At 61.3% G+C, this 24,056-nt stretch overlaps 1 protein-coding gene across 13 annotated transcripts in view; it reads right to left on the reverse strand.

Annotated features, from left to right (window-relative positions):
* Window positions 1-1,972: 1,972 nt before the first annotated feature.
* Window positions 1,973-24,056, reverse strand: part of ABLIM3 (actin binding LIM protein family member 3) — a 42,096-nt gene continuing 20,012 nt past the window's right edge. The window contains exons 2-23 of one of the 13 annotated variants that reach the window (XM_013178562.3): window positions 18,921-19,061; window positions 17,652-17,835; window positions 17,331-17,443; window positions 15,536-15,662; window positions 15,033-15,126; window positions 11,544-11,631; window positions 10,861-10,919; window positions 10,464-10,535; window positions 9,944-10,099; window positions 9,561-9,590; window positions 9,133-9,262; window positions 8,250-8,348; window positions 6,873-6,923; window positions 5,426-5,560; window positions 5,122-5,186; window positions 4,675-4,822; window positions 4,321-4,350; window positions 3,783-3,841; window positions 3,333-3,393; window positions 3,105-3,112; window positions 2,504-2,584; window positions 1,973-2,234 (exon numbers count right to left, since the gene is read on the reverse strand). In XM_013178562.3, the coding sequence (XP_013034016.1) occupies window positions 2,121-2,234; window positions 2,504-2,584; window positions 3,105-3,112; window positions 3,333-3,393; window positions 3,783-3,841; window positions 4,321-4,350; window positions 4,675-4,822; window positions 5,122-5,186; window positions 5,426-5,560; window positions 6,873-6,923; window positions 8,250-8,348; window positions 9,133-9,262; window positions 9,561-9,590; window positions 9,944-10,099; window positions 10,464-10,535; window positions 10,861-10,919; window positions 11,544-11,631; window positions 15,033-15,126; window positions 15,536-15,662; window positions 17,331-17,443; window positions 17,652-17,835; window positions 18,921-19,061 (2,045 nt within the window). In that variant the 3' untranslated portion in view covers window positions 1,973-2,120. Of the gene's footprint in view, window positions 2,235-2,503; window positions 3,113-3,332; window positions 3,394-3,782; window positions 3,842-4,320; window positions 4,351-4,674; window positions 4,823-5,121; window positions 5,187-5,425; window positions 5,561-6,872; window positions 6,924-7,769; window positions 7,853-8,249; window positions 8,349-9,132; window positions 9,263-9,491; window positions 9,591-9,943; window positions 10,100-10,463; window positions 10,536-10,860; window positions 10,920-11,543; window positions 11,632-15,032; window positions 15,127-15,535; window positions 15,663-17,330; window positions 17,444-17,651; window positions 17,836-18,920; window positions 19,062-24,056 lie in introns of those variants that run through there. The other 12 variants (XR_010834970.1, XR_010834971.1, XR_010834972.1 and 9 more) reach the window with 12 other exon arrangements.

Genomic DNA, 24,056 nt, shown 5'->3' on the forward strand with positions numbered 1-24,056 from the left:
CGGGGACCCCCCCCTTGTGGCAGCGCCTGGAGCGCGTCCACCCGGCATGTCCCGCCCGGAGCGCGTTGGGTTTGGAAACTGCAGTTTGGGTAAAGAACTAGGGGCTGTGCCCCCGCCCAGAGAGCACCCAGGGGGCAAGCATGACCCTCCCCCCTCCCCCTCCCCCTCCCCCAGTGGCCCATTGCATTGCCCCTGCTCCAGCATCTCCCCAAACCTTCCGTATCCGTTCCCTCCTGGTGCCCCTCCTTGGCGTGGCCACTGTCCCCCCTAACAGGGACACTGGGGGACACCTGGACCTGGGAGGCTGGCAGAGCATGGGGACAGTTCTGCAATGAGGGGAGCACCTCTTGCAACGTGCTCTTGCCCCCCCAGGACAATTTCTCACCCCACCCCCCCAGCCAGCAACCAAGCCCCCCTGGGGACACCGGGCTGCCCGCTGCCCTGAGGGACACACGAGAAGGTTCCACACGTGCCTGGCTAGCACTGGAGAGCAGTATCCAAAATGTTAAGCACTCTTTAGCAATTCAGCTCCAGATTTTCCCCCTTTTGGGGCACTGGCAGTGCTGGGCAGAGCAGAGGCAGCCCCTCCTGTGCCCCCTGTGCCTGGGCTGCAGCCAGCCCAGCCCCGCTCGCCCCATGCACCCTTCTGCATAGCCGGAGGCACCCAGCCAGGTCTCCCCTCCTGGACTGAGCTCCATTTTCCTCTCAAGCCACAAACCTGTCACCTCCGGGGCTGCGGTTAGGGCACAAGGCACACACAGGCCACCAAACACAGCCGGTTTTTGGCTGGGATTTGCGGAGCAGCCAAACCAGCAGCGTGGGCTCAGGCACCGCTGGCTGCCAGGGCTGGCTTTGGGGCTCCCTAGGGCATGGACGTGGCACATCCCGGTGATGGGACCCCACAAGGGTCTTGTCGCTGTCTGCTGCCCCGGAGGGCATGGGGCAGGGGGGCTCTCTTGGCTCCAAGAGGAAGCAGTGGCCCCTGCCTCAGTTTCCCCATCTTTGCCATGCAGGCAGTGGTGAGGAACAGTTAGTTAGTGCCCATAAAATGCTCTGAAAATGAAAAGCCTCTCATTGTTGTGTTGTTGTTGTTATTATTATTATTAATTAACAGAAGAACTGGCTTCTCAAGGTTTTATCTCTGAAGGTACTGCTGAAGATGAAGTTTCTCACAGCCCCAGACAGCCAAGCTTCATTTAGGGAGCTGCAGTTTATGGGGGTGAAATCATAAATACAACCAGTTCACTTACTGCTGCACTAACGCCAACAGGAGCAATTACCAGAACAATTTTACCCTTCCTGCTCCCATCCCCACCAGCACAAAGCTCCCGGAGCTGCCGCTGGTGGCAGGGGGACCCACACCAGAAAAGATGTTAGTGTGGAAATAATCCTATTGGTAAGAAAAAACAAACACGCATGGGTGCCGATACCCCAGCCACCACTGGGAAGCACAGCAGCCCCAAGCCCTGCAGCTTGCCCAGTCCCTGCTCTCCTGGCCCTGGCCAAACCCGAAGAGCAGCAACAAGCTGCACGAGGCAGGAGGTGGCTTGGGTTATTCATTCGAGAAGGGCTTAGATTTGGGACAGCCTGAGAAGCTGTCATTGCAGCACTTTGGGAGGAGAAACTGGCTCTGTAGCACTACAGGGGTTGCAGGGCAAGGCAACAGCAGGGGAAGCATTGGGGCTTGGGACTGTGCTTTGACCTGTGGGGGTGCACCCTGCTCCCCAGGGGTCCTCCTCATCCCTTGTCCCATGTCCTGGATTTCTATTTCTGGGGATAAATGGCAAGGCTGAAGGTGCCCCCGTGGCTGTCCCTGGTGGGACCCTGGCTTCCTGCAGACGTACCCAGAGCATTGCCCCTCGCCACGAGGGGCAGCAGCGATGGGCACTGAGAGGCTCACGTGAAATTAGCCCCTGACAAAACCCAAGGCTCAATACAGAAACAAGGTTCAAGAAGAAAAGGAGACAGAGCATAAAATTATCTATGAGATTCCAATTCACTCTCAGGGGTGCAGAGGGCGCCTCTGCCACGTACAGTACTGAGAATCATACAGAGCTGCAATATAGAGATCTTTCTATGTATATATTTATAGGTATGTATATATTTATAGTGCACTGCTTTTAAAACAGCCGGGCCTGCTTCTTCAGCTCGTTCCTCTTCCAGAGGGCCAGGCGGTCGAACTCAGCAATGGTCATGCCAAAGATCTGGTAGAATTCCTCCTGGGAGAGGTGGCGCTGGGGAGAGAGGGGCAGCTGGGGCAGGCAGGGGGCCGGGACCCCCACCGCGGTCTGACAGCACCCACAGGGGCTGCAGGAAGGCAGGAGGGCACGTGGGGGGTCTTGCAGGGTGCGATGGGGTCCTGCAGCACCTGTGTGCTGCTGGGGCGCCATGGAGATACTCCTTGCTCGTCCATGAGGACAGGCTATGGGGACATCCCGCATGTAACCAGGTACCTCTGCGATCCCCCAGGGAGATTGTGCCCCATGGAAGAGACTTGCCTCACCTCTAACCGAGTCCTGTCCACATCTTTGGGCAGCTGGTTCCTCCCCCTTGTCTTCACCAGGAGCAGCTCGTAGGGGTATATCTGCGGGGGGACAGAGGGCATGGCAGAGCTCGGGGGCCAGAAGAGCACAGCAGTGGAGCCACGCCACATTTAGCAGGGCTGGGGTGGCACAGCTGCCCCCAGGGCCTGAGGGGGGCAGGACAGAGGGGGGGATTTGCTTTCAGGCTGACCCTAACCCACCCTGGGCCACCTCGGTAGCTGTGGAGGGCAACCCAAAGGTCTGCTGTTCGCTCTGCAGCGGCAGGAGCGACCCAGAGACAAGCTGAGCCTGGGAGCACTGGCAGGGCCACCCCTCTCCGTTCCTCACCTGGGAGACATTTCTGCTTGGCAAAGGGCTGGGGGCCCTGCCAGGATGGGTACAAAGTACAAGGATTGTACATGGTACAAGGATGGAGGTGTTGGGTAGGGAACGGAGGGGAACGAAGGGAGGGCATTGCAAGGAGATGGCAAAACTTCCCCCAACAGGGTCTGGGGACACAAGGGCACTTCTCTGGGTGTCACCTCTGGGTGGCAGTCACTCCCCGGAGCAGGGCCATCGTACCTTGTACTCTGTGGGGACAGAAAAAGACGAAAGAGACATTAGCCAGCGCCCCCTCCGCTGCGAGCATCCCCCCTCGGAGCTGCAGAGACACCCTTCCTCCTCCCCATCTCCCCCCTCTGGCCCAGACCCCATTTTCTGGAGCTGCCCGCAGTGGGCTGGGCAGCCCCCCGGTGCCCCATACCCATGGGGTCTCCCCGCTTTGCCATCCCCAGCCCCGCAGCACCTTACCTCGCATCCCCCAATTGACGGCGTTGGTGCTGTCATAGTGGAAAAGCTCCGCGCTGGGAGGCTGCAGGAGGGATGTGCGGAGAGAGGGAAGGGTGAGAAGGGTCCCCTCCGGACCGACCCCCTCCAGCACAGCACCTCCCACGTCCCCAGCGTGGACGGCACCTGCCCAGCCCAAAGCAGGACCTGCTCCCTGTGCCTGGCAGTGGGGAAACTGAGGCACGGGGAGGGGAATGGACAAGGCAGTGACAAGCCCAGGTCACGGGGAGGCAGCACCAGGTCTCCCAATCCCTAAGGTAAGGAGCAAAGCAATGTGACCTGCAGGACGGGGGTGAGATCTACCACTGGGGCTGGACCTCCCTCTCCAGCAGTGCCCCACTAAGGATTATTTGGGGTTGGCACAGAGCAGAGGTGGCAGTGGGGTGCAGGGGAGGAGCAGCAGGAGGCACTTACCCTGTGCAAACCATTCCTCCTGTAGGCAGGGAGGGAGGCCGACTTAGAAATGAGGGGGTCTGCAAGGAAACCGCCATGGGGCATGAGGGAAAACACAGGGGCTGGCCCCAGGGCACAGGACAGCACCAAACCCGTGCCATTCATCCCTTCCCCAATGCATCCCCTCAGTCACTGCACAGATGTGCTCCTGCATCCCCAGGCGAGCTGCTCAGAGTCAGTTTGCCTTTCCAGTACTGCCCCATCCCTGCCCAGCTCCAGACTCGCCTGGCTCTGTCCCCTTTCCATCCCCAACTCATTCCCAGCCAGCACCCTCTTCTGCAGCAGCCCTCCCTCCTCCTCCATCCCAACAGCTCCCTTCCAAACCTCCTCTTCTCCTGGTTTCTCTGCCCCCAGCTCTCCCAGCCCTGTCCTGGCACAACCAGGGGGGCTCCTTCCTCTCCCCACGCCTCCCTGGGTGCCAACACCTCCTCCAGCCCCTGAGCTCCAAGCTCTGGCCCCCGGGGAGGAGCAGGTGCAGAGGGGCGAGGGATGCACTCACCGCTGTCAGCCAGGTAGTGCATCCGGGGGGCTGCAAGGGGAGAAGAGCTGGGTCAGGGGGGCAAGAACCACACACTACAGAGCTCCCCCCACCTCGCCCCCCCGGTCCTGCTCACAGCCCCAGCTCTGCGAGGGCAGCCGTGCCATGAGGGAGGAGAGCATGAAGCAGGCAGGGACATCCACACTGGCAGCAGCTCTGGGTGCCAGGAGGTCCCAGATATGCCAACAGCACACAGTGAGCCCACGACAGCTCAGAACCCCCCCATGGCTGTGCTTTGTCATTTCCAAGGGCCCCCCACTCCCATGTCCTTCCCCCCTGGATGGGATGGATGGACAGATGGACAGATTTCCTTACAGCCGTTGAGGGAACCCTCGTAGCCAGCCGTGTGCAGGGCTTCTCTGCTGCTGGCTGAGCTGCGAGGGGGCGTCCAGGGGTCCGCGTAAGAGTTGGATCGAGCCTTCATCTCCTCCCTCAGGATCAGCCTGCCGATGCCGCTCTGGATCTGGGCACGCAGGGAAAGCTGCTTGCACCGCTCCCGTCCCTGCTGCAGCCCCCCCCTGCCTGCTGGCATGTCACCTCCCAGGGACAAGGTGCTGGGATGGGGTGCACCCCAATCCTTCAGCCCCGTATTGCAGATGGCCGAGGGGGGAGAGATGGCAGAGGGCGAGGGGTGGCGATGGCAGAGGGCAAGGGACGGCAATGGCAGTGGCACCCTGACCATGGAGCAAGGAGATGATGTGGAGCTCGCTGCCACGTCTCCGGTCCCTCCCCTGCCAGGCAGCGGGCAGGGACATTGCTCACCTTGTGCATGCCCCGCTCGTACCCATCCTCCTCGCCTCCTGATGAGAATCTCCGGGCCCGGGGGGCTGCAAGGAGACACATGTGGGGTCAGATGGGTGAAGGTGGGATGGGAGGCAGTCCCCAGCTGCAAGAGGACAGCCAGGTCCCAAGGGCTGCTAGGATTTCGGGGTCACTCTCGTGGGTATCTCAGCTCAAACCCATCTTCAGGTTGAGGTCCATCCCGGGGAGATACCCTCCCTGGGGGTGCCTGATTTGGGGGGGGGGTTGGGTTTCCCTTTCCCACAGCACTGGGGGGGGCTGTTACCTTTAGGGGAGCTTTGGAAGGACCAGTACTCCGACTCGGAGTGGTAGTAGGGGTCTGGTGAGTAGGCAGGGCTGTACTTGGACGACTGTGCGATGTCTTCACTCGTTTTGCTTTTGGTGGCTGCAGGGATGTCGTCTGCAAAAGGAGCAGGGAGAGCTGTAATGAGGACACTGAGTCCCTCTGGCAGCACCTGCAAACACCCACCCTGGGACAAACACAAATCTTCTTCCCTCCCCTCTCCCTGGTGTCCACCAGCCATTTGTGCTTGGGACAGGCCAGAGCAGAGCTGGAAATGATCCATTTTCAGACTACTGACACCTCCTGGAGACACGGATGCAGTGGCAGATGGTGGGGACGGTCACAAACACAGTTTGGCTGGGAAGTCCCCAGGAGGCTGATAGCCCCAGGCCCACGGCACCACGGCAAGCCCCAGCACCACCAGCACCCGTGTCCCCAGGCTGTCACGGCACCCACAAGTGCCCAGGCACCCGAGGGGGGCTCACGTAGGAAGGGATGGAGGCAGGCACAGTCCTGCTGGGGAGAGGGCAGCCGGAGGGTTACTGCCGGGGCAGGTGGAAGCAGCAGAGGGATGGCCCCAGCAGCTCCAGCTGGGGAAGGGGCTCAACCCCCCGGGGACAGGACTCTTGCAGGGGAAGGGGCACCAAGGACAGACTGCATGGGACCCTCTCCTGCTCGCACAGCTCGGTGGCTGTCCCGCAGGAGCCAGGCACCAGGCAGGAAGGTGCAGGCAGAGCCACCCCACCACCCAAGCAGGCGCAGGGGAGCCCACAACGGGCAGCTACTTACAGCAGCAGGCGCAGGCAGCCAGCGGAGAGTTGGGCAGGTGGGGAAGGGGAGCCCGCAGAGAGAGAGGAGACACGGTTACTGCTTCAGGCTGCTGCTGCCCCACCGAGTCAGCAAGCAAGTGGGGGGAGCGCAAGCCAGCCCTGCTGGGGCACCAGCCCCCCCCCAAGCCTCCTCCCCACCCTCCAGCACCCCGGGTACATTTCCTGCAGTGTCCGTCCAGGACGGGCTGTGATTTTATCCAAGGGCTCCGTGTGAAGCTGTAAAGCCCCATCTTCATCCCTTTCCTGAGGCTGCTCTGACTCCTGGGGTCACCCTCGTCTCCTCTGCCACCCCTTGTGGCCTCAGCCCCCCTCCCGGGACTCTTTCTGTCCCCTGCCCAGCCCTCACCTGCGCCCTGCTCCTGCCCTCTCCCGATAACCTCCCGAGCCCGGGCTCCCCACTATCATCCTCCCGTGAAGGACACATCCCAAAGCTGCCTTTTTCTTGCACTAAACCTAATTAAAGGGATTCTGGAGGGGAAGCAGGCACACTGGCCCCCACAGCCCAGCTCATCAACACCTCTCCTGCCTGCGTCTCCCCCCATGCCCCTAACAGAGACCTGGGCTGGTGAGCAGACCCCGCAAGCAGCGTGCACACTGACCGTGTCGCTTGTAGATGGGGGGTTTCCGGTAGATGTTGCTCTCGCCGGCTGCTGGGAAAGAAGGAAGGGAAGAAAAAAGGGAAGAAGGACAGACGGGGAGGTCAGTGCAAGCTTATGGAGAGCAGATGGGATGGAAGCCCTACAGATGCTGCCCCACGTCAGCTTCCAGCACGCAGCTGCCTCCAGCTCCAGGTGCCTGACCGGACCCAGGCTGGCTCCGTAATGGGGCCGGGAGCTCAGCCAGGGCCGGGGCGGGCAGCGGTGGGCACAGGGCCATGCAACGAGCGCCCCAGGTCAGCATGCACCGTGGGAGGGGGCACAGCCTGAACCGCTGGCCCTGCCAGCCAGCAGCGAGGCACCCTGGCTCTGCCCGGACCAGGTTCATGGCATGGGGGGGATGACAGTGCTTGAGAGAACCACCTGTGAGCTGCCTGAGGGGCACAGCAAAGTCATCCAAAGCCTCTTTCCGCAGCAGAGAGAGAAAAGAGCCAGCTGGAAGGGAAAGCGAGCTGCAGCCTCGTGCCGAGAGCCCAGGGGCCGGGCAGCTGAGCTGGCGGAGCGGGGAGGGGGCCATCCATAAAGCACCGACCTGCAGGAGGGCAGGGCCCTGCTGGGGATGGGGGAGACAGGGTGGGAGCAGGGGACTGTGGTGGGGAGCCTGTGGGTGTCCTTGTGGTCCGGGGTGTCACCTGTGTGCTGAGGGTCCCACGCTCTGGTGGTGGGACAGGGCAATGGGAGATGCCTGAAGCTGGGCAGGGTGGGCTGGGGCTCTCCTCCAGCTCCCCTGCCTATGCAGGAGGACAGCTGGGTGTCTCTGCCTGCTTCCCTCCCTCCTCTCCCCGCTCCACCCCCACCCCCGTGGGCTCTGCGTGGCCGGGAGCGGGTGGTGGCCCTTACCTGGTGGCCCCCTGCAATCCCTGCAGAAGGGGAGCAGGCAGCTGGCAAGCCCAGAAGAGTCTGGGGGGAGGGAGCGGCGGGCCCTAGGGGGAGTATAAAATAGTCATCTGTAAAGGGGGGGCACGGAAAGGCCTCCGGCAGACACGCGCCGCCTTGTGGTCCTGGGGTAGGTGGGGGGGCAGGCTCTGCAGGGGCTCGTCTGGGTGTGCAGGTGGAAGGAGGTTGGGCAGGGGGGACAAGAGGGACATTGAGGGGGTCAGGCAGACTCTGGGGGGCTCTGGGACACCTGGGTGGTGATGGAGAAAGGGGAGAGTTTGAGCTGCAGGTCCTGTTTATGGATGGCCTCTGATGGGGGGAGATCCTGCTGCCAGCTGGCTCTAGGCAGGTGGCGGAGCTATGCATGCAACACACAGGGGACAGCACATGCGGGCATGCGACACACAGCGCTTCCCCGGGGGGCCGGGGGGCTCCAGAGCCTACCTGGAATGTGGAAATGCTTGGGTGCTTGGTATGAGGTTGGAGTAGAAGACCTCACATCTAACTGGCTATAGTAGGGGGAGCTGCGCCCGCTTTCTGTGCCTATGTGGTGCCGAGCAGAAGCAGCCATAAGTGACCAAGAGAGAGAATGAGAGGCAGAAGAAAACAGGCGTTAAAGGCAGTGGTGTTAGACGAGCTGGGCACGGCCCACATGGCGGTGGGGACGGGGACATGTGCCAGGCTGCGGCCCAGGGTGAGGTGTGCCAGAGCAGGTGGGGGATTTCCTGCACCCCCAAATGAAGGCGGGATGCAGAGGGAGCCCCGCGGTGGGTGATGTTAGCTCAGGACCTTGGTGGTGAGGCATAGGGGCAGCATGGGGAGGCAGCACCTCCAGACACACCAACCTCGGCTTCTCCTGTCCACTCCTCCCTGGCTCCCAAGGCCAGGAGACCAGGCACAACACACTCTGCTTCCTCCCCTGCTGATCTGCAGGGTGCACGCATGCATGCACAGGGCCCTTCCTTGCAGCTCTTGCAGCACAAGCACCCACATGCATGCTCCCTGCAGCTACCAAGACAGCTAAGGGAGCTTCTCTCTTCTAGGCTTTGCTGGATCTTGGGGACCACCACCCCCCTAGCCAGTTCTCCATGAGCCCCGGCTTAGGTCTGAGCCCCCTTGGCCTCTCCCTGGAGGAGAACTGGAGGATGCACACAGCGGAGCTGGTCGCTGCCAGCCCCCAAGGGACCCCACCACTCCTGAGTCCTTGTCCCAGCCTGCTTTCCAGGGGATGGACCACCGAGGTCCCCTGAGAGAAGCAGGGGGTGACCCCTGCTCTGTGTGGGGGTCTGAGCATGGCCCAGCCTGGGCTCACAGCCGGAATCCTCACCTGAGCGGTAGAAGTGGTGGGGGGACCTTGGGATGGTAGGGGACATGCCCTGCCGGCTGTAGGTGGGAGAGTCGATGTAGCCAGGGCTGGAGGCTCGCCTCTGCCGCATGTCAAAGCTCTCATAGATGTCCTGGGGATGGAGAGGAGCAGGGGTTAGAGCTGACGGGATGAGCGAGGGAGGCAGGCTGGTGCAGGGAGGCACCCTGTGGCCGAGGATGCTGGCGTGCACGCGTGTCCTGTGTGGCCTGCAGGACGTCCCCAGGCTGCTCTGCCCCCCCCGGCCACTGAAACATAGGCAGCAGAGCCCAGGAGCTGGGCAGAAGCAGCCCTAAGGGATGGGGTTCCCCCTGTCCCCCCACCTTGGGCCAGCACTCAGCAGGGGACGTCAAGCGGAGCCCCAGCAGCGTCAGACCCCGCGGTGCCGTTACCTGCGAGTACGGGGAGAGGGTACCCAGGGACTGGAGGCAGCGGGAGGCAGAGAGGAGAAACAGAGACAGCGGGTGAGTAACAGGAGTGGTGACAGCGGGGCCACACAGTGGCTCGTTTTCCCCATGTCACAGTGAGAACAGACTCGTTGTCCTTTTGGCAGTCTGTCCCTGCACCCTGGTGGGATGCGAGCCCACACCATGCCCCCCTGCTCGTGGCTGCCATGGAGAGCTCCCTACCACCTCAACGAGGATGACCTCTGCTCCCTTGGGGACAGGTCCCCCCTTGTCCTGCCTCCCCGCAGGGCTCCTGGAGAACCGGGTGAAGCCCCACACCATGTCCCCAGACTGGGGTCTGGCTCCGGGCATGTCCGAGCTCTCAGTACCTCCCCATAGCTATATCTCTCCAGCGTCTCATCTGACGTGTATCTGTGATAGGGCTCGTACGAAATGAGGTCAGGACGCTGCACTTCATAGATGGCTTTAATCTTGGGAAGAGCTGCCAGGTCTTTGTAATTAAGGATCTCATTATCCACTTTAGCCTAGGGAGAGGGAGAGACAGAGACAGAGAGACAGAAAGGGAGAGAAGAAGAGGGAAGGGGAGGCTGGAGCACACAGCGCAGAGCTGGCACAAGCACACAGAGCCCCAGCACCACCACAGCAGAGGCGAGAGGTGAGCAGAGGTGCCCAAGAGGCAGCAGCAGGATGGGGCAGAGGAACTGGGATGAGGGGACAGCGGGACAGCATCCTTCTGGGTGCTCCACTCTGTGCCAATGGGGCGAGTGGACATGACTCATCCATGCTGTCCCCAGATGTGGGGCTGGGAACTGTCTCCCCCTCCCTGAGTCACCCCAAATCCATGGTCACAGTTCTGCCCTGTGGGGATGAGGGCAGAGCTGTACTTACGCAGATGACTCTGTTAGGGGAGCCGATGCTGGACCCAGGGGGCGAGATGGAGGTTTCTGACGTCCTTCTGTGCTGTGGGGTCAGAAGAGCAAGGGCAGGTGAGAGCCCAGGCAGAGCCCAGCCCAGGCAGGGCAGCGGGGGCAGCGAGCAGTGCTTGTGCTGGGGCTGAGCCTTCCTGCAGGGGTATCCCCCACCCGCTACCCACGACCCTCTCAGGGGATGTGGGGCTGGCGAGGGGCTACTGTGCCCAACGCTGTCCCCCTGACAGTGGGGACGGGGCTCACACGCTCAGGAACCATGCTGGGCTGGGACACTTCCACAGCATGGAACAAGACTCGAGGGTGGCATCGCCTGGGATGTGCCACCTCTGGGAGAGACCCCTCGCCCTGCCACCTACCTTCAGCTTCTTCTCTGCTCGGGCCGCCTGCTTGCAGATGGGGTGCCACACTTCAGAGCCTGAAGTGCAAAGGGAAAGCGTTTGAGCTCCGTGCACAGCCTGCACCCCCAGTAGGAAATTGTCCTTTCCTGTCCTGTCCCTGACTGCCCCAAGCCCTGCCATCTCCAACACTGTCCCAGAGCCTGCTGTCCCCCAGGGGGACGTGTCTGTGCTCCCCACAGCTGCACTGAGCAAGAAAAGTGCTGGTGCACGAGCTGCTCTGGTGCTAGAGGTGTGCAAGTCCTGCACTCTGCAGGGACAGCTTCTGGGGGTGGCTGTGCCCCAGGGAGACACCTGAACACGCTGTCCCTGCTGCCCACAACGGGGGCTTTCCTGGGACCCCCACCCTGGCTCTCGCTGTGCACAACAGTCCCTTCACCACCCATGTGGCAATCAGTGATTTGGGCTGATGGGCAAGCACAGGTTATTGAGAGGAACCAAACCTTGCACAGGAGGCAGAACCTAAGGTGGCTGCGGGCAGGGACGAGCTGCTCTGACACCAAGCCAGTGGCCATGCTGGGCGAGAGCCTCACCCCTGCGGTGCTGCTCTTGGCGTAACCTGGGCAAGGGGCAGACGGGATGGGGTCCTGGGCCACCTCCCCTGGACCGGGGAACGTCCCTTGCCAGCACAGCGGGGTTCCTACCTGTGAGGTACATCTCCTCGCCTTCCGTGAACATCTGGTGACAGCGCACGCACCTGGCGCAGGCGGGGTGGTAGTGCTTCCCTCCCGCCTGCAAGGGGAAAGGGCCCTGAGCAAGGCAGGATGCAGTGGAAGCCGTTCATCCAGAAACAGCCTCAAGCTGGCAGGCTTGGGGCCAGACTGGGAGCCCAAAACCAGAGGCTAGCAGAGCCGGGGGGTCCCAAAGCTGAGCCGGAGCTGGGCTGCTCCCCCTGCTCTTTGACAGAAACCAGGGGTTTAATTTGTATCTTGCCTCCACTCCTAGCGTTTCAGTTATAGGCTCGTTTTCTGGGCTCTGGAGCTGGGAGGCAGGAACCAGCTCGGGGCTAGGAGGAGTCGGAGCACAGCCCCAAAGGACATTTTACTCCTGCAATAACACAAGAGAGAGGGTGGAGGATAATTTGGGGTGGCAGAGGGAAGATGAGGCTCTGGCTGACAGAGGGAATGGTGATGATAGAGGGGGCTGGAAACAGTTGGAAACGGGGAAGATCAATATGAAGCTCTGCTGTGAAGATTAGTGAGAGCAGCCACCAGGAAAGTGGCGATTGCCCACAAAATCAGCAGGGAACTGATCCCCGCAGGGTGTGGATGGCAGCCAGGGGCTTTTCCCCTCTGGTCTATGCCAAAAGGGACCCACCATCGCATGGGGCTGTGCCAACCAGAGACAGATATAAACACGTGGAAAAGAGACTGAAAACAACTCAGCTAAACCCCAGCTCCTAAAACACCATGGGCCAGCACGCCTGCAGTCCCAGCCCCACATTTCCCAGTGGCTGCAGACACGGGCCCCTGGTAAAGGATGTGCTGCAGCAAGGTGAGCTCAGTGCTCAGACCCTCTTAGTGTCCCCCTGTGGCTCAGTGTGCTGACACTAAGGGAAAAAATAACACAAATGCCTTTTCCTATATGGGAAAAGTGCTGCTGTTTTGGGTCGGACTAGGCTGGGAGGGAAGCGCTGCAGACATAGCGTGCAGGAGCGCAGTGGGGCCGGCTGCTCCCCATCGTGCAAACAGACACCCCATGTCCTCAGCACCCACTGCTCCTCTCCAAAACTGTGTGCAAGCCCTGCTTGCTTTATACTGCTTAATATTACAGCTCATAAAGGCCGGCAGAGGCTGTGGGTGGCAGGACCCGTTTGTTACCACTCGGGAGTCCCTCACAGCCTCATTAATCATTCATGCCTGGCCGCACACCTCCAACCCCTTTGAAAGCCCCTCAGGCTGGCAGATAGCACGGGAAGGCTTGTTAGGGCCTACAATTATGTAAAGGCGCCCTTTCCATCCTGTGCCCTGCCAGGAAAGATGATTAAAGCTCTGGTTTCACGGGGAGTGCTCAGGCAGACGCTGAGCAGGGCCAGGAGCAGTGCTACCTCCCTGGGCTGTGGGGTGCCTGCCCGCCCGGCACGGCCTCTGGGACCCCAGCGCCTTGCTGCTCTCAGCTCGGTGACAATGCCTGTGAGGAGGTGGCACCTTGCCTGGCACCTCGCTGCTGCCTGCAGGGACCCCAGTGCCACGGCGCATTACTTCCAGCCCGGCAGAGCGCCGCGCACAAGAGCACTCCCTGGTTCTGCTGTGAGATTGTGGCTGCTCGGGGCATCTGCTGGGATCCAGCCAGCATCTGTCTCCCCATGGCCCAGCACAGGCAGAGCTGGCCGTCTGCCCCATCGCATATGTAGGGGCAGGAACATCGCACGCTTATCCTAAGCAGATGTGGCTGCACCAGGCAAGGAAAACCCTAAGAGCAGTGCAGTGAGCATCCTAGAGATGGAGGGTGCCAAGAACCTGGGGTCCCAGCTCCGTCTCACTCCTCTTATCTGCCCTTAAACCCCGTGCCGGAGGGGCAGAGCATCCTGCACACCATGCTGCTCCTGCTTCCTGCCCCTCAGCACTGCTGGCAGGTGGATGGGACGCAGCAGGTGGCTGAGGATGCTCCAGTACTGGCAGGGTGCTCTCAGGGACTGGACTGCCCCATGGGAGCTGAGGTTCAAGCTGAGGGAGCCTCTGGCTTCGCCATGCTCCTCCTGGAGGTTTGCTAAGCAAGCAGCCCTGTGCCAGTCAGCTGCTCCGCAGCAGCTGCTGCAGTGCTGAGCTCACGCTCGCAGCAGCCAGCGCGAAGCGCAAAGTCAGCAGAAAGCCTTCCCAGGCAGGGGCAGCTCCCCAAGGGAGGATGAGGAGGAAGGTGCTGGCGGGTCCTGGCTCCAGCTTCAGGAGAGGTCCCTGGGCAGGTGCAGTGCTCTCAGGCCAGCACAACCAGCAGGGACCAGAGGGTGAGCACTGCTTGTAAGTGCGCCAGGCTGGAGGAGCCCTGGGGCAGCTCCAGCAGGCTTCAGCCCCCTCCTCCAGCTGCTGGCTACACAACTGCTGCTGCTGCAGCCCATAGAGTCTGTGCCTGGCTTGCTGCAGAGCTGCGGTACGTCTTATTTTTGGATACTGCTTCCTATCACTGCTGGCTGGGGTGGAAGAGAAGCGGGTGCCAGTGCTGCTCGGGGATCAGTTCCCTCCCACCCCGTTGCACAGAGGGGAAGGGCTCAGGAGTGACTTCCAGCATCGCTGCCTCTCTGTGCCACCACGGCAGGACCAGCAGGTCTGAAAACCACAGCGTGTTTTTTTCTGACATCTTTCTCTCTGCCTCCCACCTCCTGACCCTTTAGATTACGCTCAGACCAGATCACACTCCAGCCTTCTTCCCCCTGCAGATACTGGGGATAGAAACAGAAAGCAAGCATGTCTAAACCCCCACCCCCAGGAGCAGGACTGCAGGAAGGACCAGCCCCAAAAGGCCTCTCTTTCCCCCCAAAACTACAACCTCCACCCACCTGGCTGCTCCTGACCGTACAGCTCTACAATCGCCCCAAACCTGCACTATGGCCACCTGCACCCATTGGATCCCTGCATGCTGGAGCAGCTCCTGCTGGCTAGGACGCTGAGCAAAAGCAAAGCCTCCTCCAGATCTGTCCCAGGGCAGGGGCCCTGCTGTGGTGGCAGCCCTGGGGGGTGCACAGGGAGGCTGCCTGCAGGCAGGGCGCTGCAGTCCCCCGCACGCTGCCGTGCTGGATGTGTTTCCAAGGCAACTGGCAGGCTGCTTGGCGGGATGTGCTCGGCAGGCTGGGAATGCTCTGGAGCTGGGTATGGTGGCAGCTGGTTAGGGCTGGTGTCCCCACAGCTGGGGCTCTGGTCATGTCTCAGCACAGCCAGGTCACCACTGGGGGTGCTTCAGGGGCTTGGGGACCAGAACCACCTCTCCAATGGTGTACAGCATGGTGCTGCTCCTCCTCCAGCCCTGGCTCCTTCTCCTCCCACTGCCACCCTCCAGACAAGGTGCTCGGACCGTGCCCACACCCCTGCTGCAGGGACAGCCATGGCCCCGAGGGAGGGATGCTGTGACAAGGATGATGGGTGGGACGCACACAGCCCCCATTACAGGGCAGGACAAGTGGCCATGGCCCCGAGACTCACCTCCAGGACCCTGCCGCTGATGTACCGGTCACAGGTCTCGCACTTGATGCCAAACTGGGCATGGTAGTCAGACTCGCAGTACGGGACTCCATCCCTTCAGGAAAGGGAGGAGAGCGGGGTGAGGCAGGTGAGCCGGGCTGGGCACCACCTGCAGCATTGCCAAAATCCCCCCAGCCCAAACAGTACCCCTGGGAGCCACCTGCCCATGGGGCGCTTGCTCGCTGCCTGCCTGGGGAGCCTGATCCTGGCTGGAGAGGGCACCTCGGGCACCAGCCCTTGGCTTCTCCATCTACCTCCTGCCTGGATTTGTGTTACTGCCTTTCCCCAGCTCTTGCTCCCTGTGTATTCAAGGACAAATTCAGCACTGCCTTATGCTGTTTTGACTTTGGTGCCTCTCCTGGAGAGCAGCTCGGACACCAAACCACCCCCTCCCCATGGCCAGGTGCCCAATCTCCCAGTGCTGCAGCCCCAGCAGCAGGGGAAGCCCAGCCAGTGGCACTCACTTGCTGATGTACTCCCCGGTGAGGATGATCCCGCATGTTTGGCACTTGAAGCAGCTGACATGCCACTGCTTCTCCAGCGCCAGGAGGGACTGGCCTTGCTTGATCTCCTCCTTGCAGCCTGCGCAATCTGGGGGTGGGCGAGAAGAAGTGGAACACATGAAAACACTGCTGCCCCATGGGGATCCTTTCTTTACCACTGATGGGAAGATGCCACCCTCCTGCCCATTCCCACAGGGAGCCACGTGGAAAGCCGCCTGCTGGAGCTGGGACCAGCATGGCACAGAGCCAGGGCTCCCCAGTGACCCGTCCCTGGGGGCTCCCTGGGGGGCAGGGGCAGTGGGAAGACCCCGGCAGTGAGCGGAGCAGAGGAAGGGCTGTGCTCTCCAGCAGCCACATCCGGCCCTGCCGCAGTATTTATGAGACTCCCTTCCTTCCCCGTTTTCCCTGGCTCCTGCCAAGGCTGGGAGCAGGAAGCACATGGGCCTTGGACCCCTGACCTTGGCTCCTCATCCTCTTCTTCCCCATACAGCAGGTTCGATGGCCGGATGGGGCTTCTCCTTAACCCTCTCCCTTCTGTCCTCCCTGCAGCGCTGCGGAGGTGCAGCAGCACCACGCAAGCAGGCAGGGCTTCCCACTCAGCCCAGCCTCCAGCAGCTCTGCACCAAGCCTTGCCCACTGAGCAAAGCTGGGGGGATTTTTGACCCTCCAAGGCCCTGGCCAAAAGCAAAAAAAGCAGTTGCATCAGCTTGGCTGAGTCAGGATCCAGTCCTTCTCGCATGCAAGTGCTGCTCGCCTAGTTCTTGAGTTGCTTCCAGTGCTGGGACTGCAGGGAGAGGCACAGCATCCTTCCTCCGGGGAGGTCCTCCCCACCGAGGGCACCAGCTGGGCTCCAGCAGCCTCAAGTGCCACCCCTGCAGGGTGGCAGTGCTAGGGCCACCAGGGGAAACACAGCAGGAGGGAAGCCAGGACGGCACCATGCACCTGGCTGCTACCGCTGGTTAAAGCATGGTACCCTCGGGTAACCTTGCTGTGCACACCAGGGAGGAGCTGGAAGGGGATGGAAAGGGAGGAAGCTGGCGTTAGGCAGAGCCCGTGGCTGCCCTTGCCCTTCCTGCTGCCCTATGGGAGGCAGCAGGTGCTGCGGGCTGGCCACAGCATGCCCCGGGCAGCTTGCCCACTTGGCTCGAGGTGGCAATGAGGACAGGGAAGCCCTGTCCTCAGGCTGGGGCTCACAGACCCAGCCACATCCCCAAATCAGGCAAGCTCATGGTGACACCTGGCCAAACCCACCCAAAACATTGCTCTTGCTGTGATTTAGGTTGGGATCATCAGCACAGGCAAAGAGCCTGAGAAATGTTCCTCAGTTGGTGGAGGCAGCGAGCAACGGCAGCCCTCGTGCGGCCCGTCGAGCCTCTGGCACAGGGACGGGGTGGCAGCACCCACCCAGGTCACAAACAGGCCAAGGGAGTGACCGAAACCAGTGGTGACCTGCAGCCCTGGGTGGAGACCAGGACTGCCCTGCTCCTCCTCCAAAACCTGCGAGCGCTCGTGCAGGGCTGAATGCCAGCCCCCAAACCCTTCCCATCGCTTCCCTAAGCACCGGCACGGGCAGCTCTGACCAGCACCAGCCTGGGGCAAAAGGCACAGCTGTAAGCATGGGGGGGACCCAGGGGATGGGCTTAGAAAAAGGATTTCAGGGGGAGCATGAACAGCCCTGCTAGCCCCAAGGAGCAGGGCCTGCAGGAGCTCCCGTGGTCTCTCCTCGTAGGCATCGCATAACACCTGCGTAACTTACGGCTCGGTCCGTGGATCTTGATGGGTTTGGTGCTGATGAGCGAGTGGGAGCAGTTTTGGCAGACACAGTCCTTCCCGCTGAACGTGACCTTGTCTCCGATGGGGAACGGCTTCCTGTGGCCAAGGAGAAGGGGGGACATGGGAGCTGTGTGCTCGGTCCCCGGCTGCAGGTGAGGGCAGGCAGCGAGCTGGGCACTGAGGCAGCTCTTCAGCTTGGACCACCCCATAGCCTCCCAAAGATTTCCACCAAGAAAACCAGGTGCCTGCTGAGGTGCACCCACCACTGCACCCTCTCCGTCCCATGGTGCCGGCAGGGGCTCACCTGCAGGTGCTGCAGACAAAGCACTTGGGGTGGTAGGTCCTGCCCAGCGCCGAGATGACCTCTCCGGTAATGAAGTCCCCGCAGCTGTCGCAGCGGGTGCCGTAGAGCTGCTGGTAGTCATGGGTGCAGATGTACTCCTGGTTCTTAAAGAAGAAGCCCGACTGGGCCAGGTTGCAGCCACACACTACAGGGGGAGGACACGCACCCGTCAGGGGGCAGGGGGCAGCTGCAGCCCCCCAGGCTCAGCCCTGGGACCCGGTTGGGTTTTCCCAGCCCCATTGGGCAGGTTGAGGTGAATCCTTTCCCTGCTGCTGCCCCAGCAGGGCTCTCAGGGCATCCCAAAGATGCAGGTGTCTGCAGGCATCTCAGAGGGTTTGGTCTCCCTGCCCACCAGGCCCACTGGGACCTCCCCCAACACCACACGATGTCAGTGTTGGGCTGCAGCAGGGTGCAGGATGGGGCTGCTGGGGAGGCATCCAGCCCCCTACTTCCTTCCCTGCAGCAGGAGCTGTGGGTGGTGCACAGCCCAGAGTGATGCACAGAGACATGGCAAGCCCTGGTCCTCAGTGTCATTCCCCTCCTGCATCTTCTCCATCTACAGGGAGACCTTGAGAGCATCCAACCCCGTAAGGCACCTCGGGAACAGAACAGAAATGGGCTCCAGGGGCCTGTGCACAATGCCCATCACCTCTCCTGCAAGGTGATGGGGTGCAGCAGGGGGACCAACTGAGCACCTGCCAGCACAACCCAGCTCCCTGCTTTACCCAAGGCAAGAAAACCCGAGGCAGGATCATGCCTGGCTGGCTGTGGGGCCCAGATCGCATCCCCATGGGCTGCCCTGTCCGTGCCAGGCTCCTGTGGACGTGGTGGGGATGAACCTCGGGGCTGGCGCGGGAGCTGGCGGCAGCGAGCCTGAGGTGGCATGGGTAAAAGCTGACAGGGAAAGTGAGACAGGAGGATTTCCTCTCATTATTTATTCCCTTTCACTTGGAAAGCAGGCAGCAAGCTCTGCCAAGATCTCCAACCGGGTCCGTCCCCTTTGAAGCCAGTGGTTGCCTGAGCACCTTGTCGAGGGGGAGCAACCTTTGCTCCTCGCAGACACCAGCGCTGAGGACGGGCAGTGAAGGACACAGCAGCCCCCAGCCACATGTGCAGCTCCCAGGGATTGACAGCACCCAGGTCTCTGGCACCCCTGTACCCAGCCTGGTGGCTTTGGCATCCTACAGAGACACGGGCAGCCTAGTGCCATCGCGCTCTGCCCCGTCTTACCTTGGCAGGTGAAGCAGCGGATGTGGAAGTGGTTGTTCTGCACGCGCACCACCTCGCCCTTGCAGGTGTCCCCGCAGCGGTAGCACTGGATGACGGAAGAGCCACTCCCGGGGGTGTAGGGGCTTTGCTGGTAGGGAACTGCTGGCAGAAAGGAGGGAGGGAAAAACGAGAGGGAAGGGGTCTGTTAGCATTCGGGACGTGGCCTGGCTGGGCGTCACGGCACAGACACTCCCGCTGCAGGCAGACATTAGGCAATGCTGAAGCTAAAGACCAGGCCATGCCAGTCCCTGGTGGCCCTGACCTGGGTGCACATCCCTGCCCAGGTCTGGGATTCCCTGTCCCCACAGAACTGCAGCCACCCACATGTGGCTCACAGGTCTGCATCCCAAGTGCTGCTTCTCGCAGGTCCCTTTCAGGGTGCACATGCAGAAGGGGTCTGGGTCCTCTCCTGGGGATGCTCTGGGAGGCTCCCCTCAAACATACAGGTACCTGAGGGTGCAGGGCAAGGAGAGCAACACCCTGAGAGTCAGCCCCTCACCAGAGCACAGTGCAAGCACCCGGCCCTGCTCACTGCCCCTACACAACTGCATCACCTGTGCCATCGCCCCCAAAGCTGTGCACAGCTCCCCAATGCTCTCCTGTCCGCAAAGTGGGTGCAGAAGGAGCACGCAGGGACTGGCCACCCCGACACTGCCCTGCTCGGCTCGGCTCCACCAGCCCTGGCTTGCTGTTGACCTGCTCATTTGGCAGCAGCATGGGAAAGAACTGTTAGCTTGTGGAGCTTCCACTTGTTTGTTTGGGAACTCAATGGAGAAGTCGTTTTTCAAGGAGCTGTCAAGGATGGCAGCAGCTGAGAGCCTCGGCCCGGGCAGGTCTCACCTCCTTGGCCAGCAGCAGCCTCCCAGCCCCACCACTCCTTCCGCAGTGGCACTGGGACATGTGCGGCCTCTGTGCTCAGCAGGACGGGCACACGGGGACACTGGAGCTCCAGAGAAAGCCGTCCGGGTGCTCACCCCACTCCTTGACCCTCTTCCGGCAGCTCTGCTGACCATTGTGGTGGACGGATGCGCTGCAGCCTCACCCCTGCCACAGGGGAGGAACAGCGTGGAGCAGAGGTTTTTCTGCTGACTCAGCACACCCCAGACAGCAGAGGTCTTTCTGCTGACTCAGCACACCCCAGACACACACTGTAAACACTGCGAGGAGCAGCCCCTGCTTCCCCTGCTCCACCTGCACGCTGCTCGCAGGAGCTCCGGGCTGTCCCTCGCCATGTTAATTGTGGCTGGCACAGACCGAGCAGCAAGGCCATGTTTGCTGCGAGGTTTCAGAGACGGACTTGCAATTTGGACAACCCAGCCATTGAAGGGCAGGGATTTCAAAGGACTGGAGACTTTCTGACCCAGAGCTGAACTGCCTACCCAGGAACAGGAGACGCGGCGGGCTGAAAGCTGGCACGCCAGCACCCTGTGGAGCAGGGAGGACGGGGCACGGGACAGAGGAGCTCACTCATCAGAGAGGCTCTGCATTCACTGAAGGGCAGATCGGGTGTCAGGGAACTGAAACAGCCCATTATTGGCCTAAAAAGCAAAGAAAGAAAAGTCAAAGTGAGATTAGAGACCATCTCACGGGTCAAGCACCCATGGACATGCCCTAGGACATGCGGGGCTGCTTGCTGCTACCGCCCACGGGGACACAGCAGGGTGACAACGTGCTGGTCCCCCTGACTCTGCTCTGTGCCCTGGGGCTGTGAAGGGACAAGGACTGGAGGCTGCTGCTTCTCTGCTGGCTTGGGAATCCAGGCTGAGGGCTGCAAGGAAAGCTGAGATGCTCTATGAGAACCCCCCTGCGCCTCTGCAAAGCTCAGGCTCCAGCCATGGCACGAGCTCCTGAAAGCCTCTGGGATTTCAAATCACCTTGGGGTCCCAAGCAGAATGGAAGGCACCCATAAAGGCAGCAGTGCCCCCACCCATGCTCCTGCAGGGAGGCACAAACCCTGGGAAGAGGGGTCCAGGACCTCCTGTAGCAGCTGTGAGCCCACGAACGCTGCAGCAGCCGGGGGAACCCTGGGCCGGCTCCCAACAGGAGCACCCGGGGCTGGGTCTCCTGCAGTCAGGGGACATCCCTGCTGGAGGGGTGTCCAGCAGAGCAGAGTCATAGCGCTGACACTTTTCGCCCCATGCACCCTGTGCTCACACCCTGGCGGGGAGCGAAGCAGGAGGCAAGCCCTGGGATGCAGCCACGGCAATGCACACAGCTCAGCCAGAACAGCAGGAAGCGGGGGGCGGCGGTGCTGAAAGGCTGCAAATTACATCAGCACTTAAATAAACATTAATAATAATAAAGAGGAAAAAAACAGTGTCAAAAAAAATACCAACATCACTTATTTGGTACTTCTGGTCTCTAGGGGAAGCATCTGTGTGTCCATATGGCCAAGCCCCTGTGCTGGCGGGACTGATGGGAGAAGAGGGAAGGGAGCTGGGGATGGGAGAGGTGATGGAGCGGTGCCTGTGGCTGTCACCGTACTGGCAGGGATGACACCCATGGAGTCACTCTACTGGCACCCATGGGGATGGGTCAGGACCCGGCTTAGGGCACTGCCGCCGTCCTGCTGGCTTTGTTCAGCGCTAAGCCCCGAGCTCCCTGGTTTGTGATTAGGCTCAGCCCCGCGATGGAATTTTTGCCAGGAACATTAACACATTGTTTTGCTGGGGCTCTGCTTGTTTTCCAGCAGTCAGCTGCCCGCCTCGTGGCCCTGTGCAGGAAGTATTACACAGTACAGCACCCCTGCACGGAGGGACAGCTGAGCGGGGCAAAGCTCATTACACCCAAATAATCCAGTAATAATGTAAGTAGCATTAGTGGCCTTGCGGGCTGAGATACGGCAGGCAAAGGGGTGGGAGCTGCCCAAGGAATGCCTTAATCTGCCCCCAGTTTGCTCCTGTTGTGATCGCAGGGCAGGATTTTAATTGGGCTTCACCCAGTGATCAATGCATCTGCAGCCCCCGATGGGGTGCAGAAGGCTGCCCAGGGCTGGATCCCACCAGGGCTGCCTCCAGGTCCCCCTGGCACTCGCTGGGCACAGCCCTAGGATAGTGGGGCAGTGAGATGTGGTGTGGGGCCGCGTGGGCACGTGGCAGATCCCCCACTGATCCCGATTAAGGTGGCACCTCCGGTCAGGGATCGGTGCCCTGCGCCGCTTCAGGGACACACGGCGGCAGCTGTACGCAAGCACGGGAGCTCAGAATATGGGTGGGAGAGACAGTGCCCCCAAACAGCACCCAAAACTGCACTGAGGAGTACACCGAGGAGCTTTGTCCCCAGGGAGGGCACGGGGAGTGGGGCCGCCACCAGCCTAGGAGATGCTCCAGGCCGTGAGCAACCCTCAGGTCCCTGCCCCATGACACCAGGCGGTAGCTGTCCCCAGGGATGGCAGAAGTGGGGCAGCCCCGTGTCCCTTGGGCAAGATGGTGCCATCGCAGGGAGGCAAAGCAGAGGCCGGGTCAGAGGCCGGGAGCACAGCGGGGGCTGGGGAGGCTCAGGAAGAGGAAGCCCGGCCCCGCCAGCACACCGGGCCGGAGGCGTCGAGGCCGAAGCGGGGCAATGAGTGACCAGAAAGGAATTCTGTAGGAAGGGCTAGATGCTGAGGGAGAGGCTGGGGTGAAGCACTGGGACATGCTGTGTAATTTTGGGTGGGAAGGGCACGAAGGAGACCCTGCTGAGGGGTGGGGGGGGAGACAGGAGCCCCAGAGCCCCTGGGCTTGCCCCGCAGGCGTACCAGTAGAGAGGTGTGTGGGAGCCCTGCGGGAGGCGAGGGGCAGGATTTTCCCTCGTGCCGGAGCCCCGCTGCGCCCCGAGGGTGGCAGGGAGGAAGGGTGGGAGCCCCAGAGCCGCGGGACATGGTTTTCTCATCAGCTGCAGGGCTGAGGGCTTGTCCTGCAGAGGCCAAAGGCAAGGAGGAGCTTGGCTGTGGCCGTGGGGAGGAAGGGAAGGGCAAGCTTGGGGCCAGCCGGTGCCGGTGCTGTGGGGAGAGCCGCGGCTGCTGTGCTGCTGCGGTGTCTCCGACCTCGGCACATGGGAACTGTCTGGCTTCCGGCCCTGCAGCCACTTCCTGCCCCATCCCTGCCAAGGATGCAGCAGTGGGGAAGGCACCGGGGCTGTGTCTGCAGACAGCCTGGTAAAGGGCACAACGCAGGCGTGTGCAGCCCAGCTATGCCATGCACAGGTAGCCCAGCTGAAAGATGGGACAAAGTACCCCAAATAACTGGGGGGCTCCGAGCGGTGGCTTAGCCGAGAGCTGCAGAGACAGGCTTGTGGCCATCTTGGTGCTCAGGTTGCTGGCCATTGCTCTCTGTCATGCTTCCACACATTTGGAGTCATTTGGAGCAGTGAGAAAATTGCTTATCTACCTTTCATTAAAATATTTTCATTCTAATCTTTCCCCTGTGTAAAACTCAGAAGCGTTCCATGATCCCTTACCTAAGTTTAACGTTATTTTTTTAAGCTGGGTGCTGCTGACAAAGGCTGAGTGCAGGTGCCATGGATCTGCTGCGGGGCACTGTGAACCTGGCTCCGGCTGCTCCACATTTTGCTGCTGCTTCCAATGTTTGCACTGCATTAATTGCTGGCACCACATGCGGAGCTGCAGGAGTGGGCTGTGGTGGCACCACTGAGCTGGGAGCAGCACTGAGGGGTCCCCAAAAATGGTAAAAGAGCCCCGTTAGGGAATCATGGAGCAGGCAGGGTTGGGAACCCAGCGAGGCCACGTACCTCTGCCCTCGTAGCCATCTGTGGCTTACAGCGACAGCCCTCGGCCTGCCGCTGCTCCCCATCTTGCCCCAGGCTTCCCTAATCAGATCATGACCCATTACTGCTCCCACCTGCCTCACGCTGTCCACCCGCCGTGCCACTCCCACCCTGTGTCACCTCCTTCAGTGGGACACAGGACAAAAACAGGACGTGGGTGCCAGGACAGCACTGCAGCAGGGGATAGTGCAGGCAAGGGCAGGCAGCTGCTGGCAGCAGGACATTGGTACTGCTCTGAAATGAGAGGAGGGAGGTCACTGGGGGAGCCAAAGGAGAAGGGGAAAGAGGGAAGCAGAATGGAGAAAATGAAAGAGGTTAGAGGGAAATGGGAAA

Source organism: Anser cygnoides, chromosome 14, assembly GCF_040182565.1.
Source record: "Anser cygnoides isolate HZ-2024a breed goose chromosome 14, Taihu_goose_T2T_genome, whole genome shotgun sequence".
Classification (NCBI taxonomy): Eukaryota; Metazoa; Chordata; class Aves; order Anseriformes; family Anatidae; genus Anser; species Anser cygnoides.